The 3,301-nt window shown below is 61.8% G+C and overlaps 3 protein-coding genes across 3 annotated transcripts, besides 4 other annotated features; 1 reads left to right on the forward strand and 2 right to left on the reverse strand.

The window, feature by feature from the left end:
- The first annotated feature begins 688 nt into the window (after nucleotides 1–688).
- Nucleotides 689–712: a microsatellite.
- Nucleotides 713–993: 281 nt separating this feature from the next.
- Nucleotides 994–1,022: a microsatellite.
- A 68-nt stretch (nucleotides 1,023–1,090) lies between these two features.
- On the forward strand, nucleotides 1,091–1,702 carry Tco025E_09599 (uncharacterized protein; the record flags this gene model as incomplete). Its single annotated transcript, XM_029376411.1, has 1 exon — nucleotides 1,091–1,702. The coding sequence occupies one exon, from the start codon at nucleotides 1,091–1,093 to the stop codon at nucleotides 1,700–1,702; it is 612 nt and encodes a 203-aa protein (XP_029223471.1).
- Nucleotides 1,703–1,905: 203 nt separating this feature from the next.
- On the reverse strand, nucleotides 1,906–2,613 carry Tco025E_09600 (uncharacterized protein; the record flags this gene model as incomplete). Its single annotated transcript, XM_029376412.1, has 1 exon — nucleotides 1,906–2,613. One exon carries the CDS (start codon nucleotides 2,611–2,613, stop codon nucleotides 1,906–1,908), a length of 708 nt encoding a protein of 235 aa, XP_029223472.1.
- A 26-nt stretch (nucleotides 2,614–2,639) lies between these two features.
- Nucleotides 2,640–2,662: a microsatellite.
- Nucleotides 2,663–2,673: 11 nt separating this feature from the next.
- Nucleotides 2,674–2,715: a microsatellite.
- A 256-nt stretch (nucleotides 2,716–2,971) lies between these two features.
- On the reverse strand, nucleotides 2,972–3,301 carry Tco025E_09601 (uncharacterized protein; the record flags this gene model as incomplete). The annotated part of the gene is made up of 1 exon (XM_029376413.1): nucleotides 2,972–3,301. A coding segment is annotated over one exon (330 nt), but the record flags the coding sequence as incomplete, so codon positions are not given.

Genomic DNA, 3,301 nt, shown 5'->3' on the forward strand with positions numbered 1-3,301 from the left:
AGAAGACGGTTTGGTGTACGCTCTTCCGCATGCGCCTTCCGGATAGAGCAGAAAGGCAAACCGCACACCGCAGCGGGTCCCGAGAGCCCCTTTTTTCCCTCCCGCCACACACACGCACGCACAGAAACTAAGTGGACGAGCAGTAACCCACGCACCGCCCCTCCGCGCCCCACTTCGCAGCGCCCAAGTCGTTTGCTCCCCGACCCCGCGAAGTCCCTCCCACGGCAGGACTGTCGTCCAGCGGCCACGCAGCCCCACGCGTGCACGGGCGCCCCGTCACTCCCACGCCACCGCTGCGGAGACGAAAAAAAAAGTCACCGTCGTCGCGGACCACCGATGCCTCTAGCGGGAAGAAGGAGGAGGAATGGGGATGGGGGGCATGTCGGCGGCACAGCCAGCAACGGGGGGAAACAAGACACAGAAACACACAGCGACGGCGGCGGACACGACGCACAAACTCAAAGTGAGCCGCAGTGAGTTGCCCCAAGCAAAAAATTAATGCCAGAACAGGGCGGTGGAAGTCCAGCAGGGCTCAAGGGAAACCAGAAACAAACAAGAAATTACTTCGGCAGGTGTTTATTTCCTTCACTTCACGTGTCCAGAAGCCCAAGAGGAACGCGTGTGTATGTGTTTATTTTATTGCCTGCACGAACAAAGCAAAACGATTTCCACGCAAAATGATTACCCTCACGCACACACACACACACATCACGTTTGCATCTCACGGTGGCCGCGGCCTCGTGCCTCATTTGTGTCAAATTCGTGCGACTGCACAGCAATGCGGCCGGCACCGCGCGTGTGCCTGTGTGGGTGGCAGGAGCAAACAGAAGAGGGAAAAGGATGCGCCGCCCCTGGGAACGTGCATGGAGTGACGAAGCAAGAAAAGAAAAGCCAAAAAAAAAACATCCCTCTGAGCACAGGAGAAAGAGGGATTGCCTCACAGGGAGAGCAAGCAAAATGAGCACACCAAGCGTACGCGTCGTCCCTGCCAGGGTGTGTGCGTGGATGTGTGTGTGGGTGTGCGGTTGCCCCTCAGCATTGCCCAGCAGCAGAGGCAAGGGCAACAGTGAGCAGCAGCAGCAGCAGCAGCATGACGGGGGCACGCACCCACGCAGTGGCGGCGTCGCTGCTGTCCTTCATGCCGGAGTGTGTTCTGTGGGGGGGCCTCGTCTCGGGGGTGTCTGCGCTCGCCGCACCCGAGTTGGTGCCAGCGGCAGCAGTTGCAGTCTGCCCTCCTCCACTGCGTCGGCCTGCGTTCGCGGCGCCGCCGGCAGGGGCGGCCGGGTCGCTGTTGCGTGGCACGTCCCTCCCAGCCACATTCGGGCCGCTCGCCGTCCTTTCACCCAACGACCGCCCGTCGACCGGAGGCCGCGAGGTCGGCGTCACGCGTTCCGCAGGGGCCGCGCCAGGGACCCCGCCGCGGGCACCGCCACCGTCGCCGCCCAAGTGGGAAAAGGCAGGGGCGCTGGAACTCCGCTGCGCAACACGGCCAGAAGGTGCAGGGGTCTGTGCTCCGCTGGGGGGAGGAGGAACAGCAGTTACGGCGTGTGGGCAAGCAGCGGCAGCAGCGGGAGCGGAGGGCAGTCCAGAGGCACAAGTTGCCGGCGGGTCTTTTGGGCCACCCGCAACTCCAGTACCGACGGTGGAAGCTGAGACATTTCGCTCCTTTTGGAATTCAACAATATCACCCCTGTCGCCATGAGGAGGTGTACTGGCATCACTCCCCACTTCATGCGAAGGCGTTGTGCCACCAGCTGCACCTGCAACAAGAGGCCCATTAGCCGTGGGAGGCCGGCCAGGGACACCCGGAGGGCAACGCCCACAAGTGTCCTCAGTTTCACAATCACCACAGTTATTCGTACAGCAGCGAGTGGCGGAAGCACGAAGTTGCGTTTTGTCGGGGCGCTAGGAGTCATTTTGCACCACAGGCGCTGCAGTTGCATGGCCCACGACGGCCCCGTTGGCACCCGGAGCAGAAGAGAAACCCTCGCGATTCAAAGCGTCGGAGAGGGGCTCGCCGCCAAACTGAAAAACAGCCTCCGCACCGGCAGCCCCAATTGCACCGCCGCCTCCTGCCGCAGCCGCCGTTGCGCACACAAACGAGCCGCAGCAGCCGCCGCAGAGCAGCGCGAGGAGCGCCAGGGCGCACACCGCACGGCGCCGCAGCGTCGTCGCCATCAGTAAAAGCAGTGGTCGGGCGGAGTAACAGAGTCGCTGGGCCACGAGGCGGTGGAAAAGGAGAAGGAAAGAAAGAGCAATAAATAGTTGGAGGGAGTGCAGCGGGGAGAGATCGGAAGGCAAGAGCAAAAAAAAAGGCGGGAGACCACACAGCCGCACACGGCAGCGATGCAAGAGTGAGGGAGGGAGGAATTGGTGCTCGAGCCGGCGCTGCAGCCCAAGCAGCGGCAACTCACTGAGCACGCGGTGAAACGAAGAGCGCAAAAATAAATTATTATTATTAGTTCCCTCCACGTATCCCTCAACATGAAAAGAAGAAGAAAAACAAACAAAAACAATTGCGGTGCGAAGAATTCGCCTGCAGGGGAAAAAGGAGACACATTTATCGCATCTCAATTTGTCCCTCCTTACCTCCACGCACCATCGACGGTGCATGCTGCGTTGCTTTACTCCGTCCCCTCGCCGCAGCAGCAGCAGCAGCGCACTGAGTGCCGTTGCGTTTGTATATGTGTGTGTGTGTGTGTCTCTGTGTGTGTGGACAAGAAAAGGAGGCGCACGGCCGTGGGATGTTCCCCGCCCCGTCACGGGAGGAGCGCAGCGGGCAACGGATGGGCGGAGTCGCGAAGCAAAGTGGGGAGGTGGCCCTACAAGAAGTACCCCCGAAGCAAGAAGAAACACAAAAGACAAAAAAAAAGTAAATTGTCCTCCGCGAAGAGGAATTTATTCCCGGCGGTGTGTGTGTGTGGCTGTGCGGGAGACGGCGCACATGCCCCGCAGTGAAGCCGCGCGCCCCTCACAACGCCGCAAAGGCCCACAGCCCCAACAGAAGCAGCAGCGGCACCACTCGGCGCCCACGCACAGCGCCGTCCTCGGCGTTGCGCTTCTGCAGCAGGCCCCCACCGCCCCCGCCGCTGTTGCTGCTGTTGCTGCGGGTCGCAGGGACAGATGCCGCATCCTTTGCCGCCGCGGCGTCTGCAGCGGCACCGCCCCGATCTGCACTCTGGGCCTCCCGCTGCGAGGGTACGTGTCCCGTTGCCAGTGCGTTGCCGGGAGTAGGCGAGGACGCGGCTTGCGGCCCACGCTGCGGCACAGGCGAAGTGGCGTCCACATCGCTCTTGGGAAC

Source organism: Trypanosoma conorhini (assembly GCF_003719485.1).
Source record: "Trypanosoma conorhini strain 025E chromosome Unknown Tco_14.4_contig_01189, whole genome shotgun sequence".
In the NCBI taxonomy this organism is placed as follows: domain Eukaryota; phylum Euglenozoa; class Kinetoplastea; order Trypanosomatida; family Trypanosomatidae; genus Trypanosoma; species Trypanosoma conorhini.